At 39.2% G+C, this 2,001-nt stretch overlaps 1 protein-coding gene across 1 annotated transcript in view; it reads left to right on the top strand.

Moving 5' to 3' along the window:
• The window catches only part of spire2 (spire-type actin nucleation factor 2), a 35,461-nt gene that overhangs the window by 17,495 nt on the left and 15,965 nt on the right, over positions 1–2,001 (top strand). Inside the window, 1 exon segment of the mRNA XM_035665670.1 lies at positions 378–495. Within this exon segment, the coding sequence (XP_035521563.1) occupies positions 378–495 (118 nt within the window).

Here is a 2,001-nt window from a genome sequence, read left to right as displayed (position 1 = left end):
GACAAAATGTTCACTTACTGCCTAATATATCCCACCCACTGACAGGAGCCATGATAACCAAGATAATCAGTGTTATTCATTTCACAGTGCTCACAATGTTATGGCTGATCAGTTTATACTACACAGGTCTTTTTTTAATCAGTTTTTACCGTCAGTAGTACTACAGTACTGTACTGTAGTATGTTTTGTTTTATTTTATTAGGTTAGTTTTCCTGTCTAATGATGATCTGAAAGCTGTTTTTCAAATGCTGTTACACCCAGGATCACTGGGAGGTTTTGGAATTGGTGGTAAAATATGTACATATATCTACATATTTCCTCATCTCTTTTACATTTCACACAAGTATGGTTGTGTTCTAATTATTTGTCCTTATTAGGTTTCAGAGCGCAGCCTCCCCCCTCCTCCTCCGCAGCAGCAGTCCCTCCATGACCAGGTCCTGGCGGAAATCAAGCAGGAGAGAAAGCTCCGGCCTGTGGTCCCGGACAGCTCTAGACGTAAGGGGACGATCATTCACAACTTATTTTTTACTTGCAATATAACATTTATTTGCAACATTTTGGTACTAGACCTTTATCAGGAAAATTGTTTATGACAATGAAAAGCTTTCTTAAATAGGGAGTGGCTACAAGTGTGCAAACAATCATTCTTTCTTTCATTCATAATGGGGATATGTCAAAGATAAGGTCACATCATACATCATGTTCCTGTGTGTTTGTATTTCTCTCTAAACATAGTCCCTGTATGACTTTGAGCCTGACTCTTATGCTCTTGCTGTGCTGAAGAAAATAAATGTTGTACTAAAGGTGAATGGACCGCTCTGCTATATAATAACACCAGGTCTGTACACTCTGTACTGTAGCCTGAGGGTCACACAGTTACAGTTTTGTACTGCATACAGTACAAGATTGTAAGCCGTAGCATGTAACAAGAGCATTTTTCGGTTTAGAGCTACAGTGCATGTGGAGGTGGCATTGCATTTCATTAATATTGACCAGTTATTTATAGATCAAGGTCATTCAGTGTCGGGGCCATTGATATAGGAGACTTAGCAGAGAGAGTGAAATCATACAACACAGAACAATCAACACACTGACTGGACAGATTGCATTGTTTAAAGCTGCTATGGGTATTTTGTGAAAAAGAAGAATCAGAATATGCAACATGTATAGTCGGGTGACTGTCTTCCACAAAGGGACCTGAGTGCAACCCTTCATTTCAGCAACCTGCTGATATATCCATGAGGAAGCCGCTGAATCCTTAACAGCAGTTTTGTTGTTTAGAAAAATGAGTTCCAATTGGAATATATATACACTCCCCTCCAAAAGTATTGGAACAGTGAGGCCAATTCCTTTTATTTTTGCTGTAGACTGAAAACATTTGGGTTTGACATCAAAAGATGAACATGAGACAGGAGATCAACATTTCAGCTTTTATTTCCAGGTATTTACATCTGGATCTGATACACAACTTAGAAGATAGCACCTTATGTTTGAACCCATCCATTTTTCATGTGAGCAAAAGTATTGGAACATATGATTGACAGGTTTGTTTTGTTGCCCAGGTGCGTCCTATTACATTGATTATTCAAACAATAAATAGCACTGAATGTCTATGCTCAGTTTCAGATTTGGGTTTTGGCTGTGCAGACTGCATTTATAGTTAGAGGTGTAACCAACATGAAAACAAGAGAGCTGTCTATGGGTGAAAATTGTGAAGCTGAGAGAATATGGAAAATCAATCATAACCATTGCACAATCATTGGCCATAGCCAGTACAACCATTTGGAATGTCCTGAAGAAGAAAGAAACCACTGATGTACTAAGTAACAGACTTCGAACGAGTACACCAAGGCAAACAGCAGCAGTGACGACAGAAACATTGTGAGAGCTGTAAACAAAAACCCTAAATACCCTAAACTGTTAGTGACATCAGCAAGAACCTCCAGAGGGCAGGAGTGAAGGTGTCACAATCTACTGTTCGCAGAAGACTTCATGAACAAA

Source organism: Morone saxatilis, unplaced genomic scaffold (assembly GCF_004916995.1).
Source record: "Morone saxatilis isolate NCDOM2014 unplaced genomic scaffold, NCSU_SB_2.0 Contig2, whole genome shotgun sequence".
In the NCBI taxonomy this organism is placed as follows: Eukaryota; Metazoa; Chordata; class Actinopteri; family Moronidae; genus Morone; species Morone saxatilis.
This window is presented reverse-complemented; position numbering and strand designations above follow the sequence as displayed.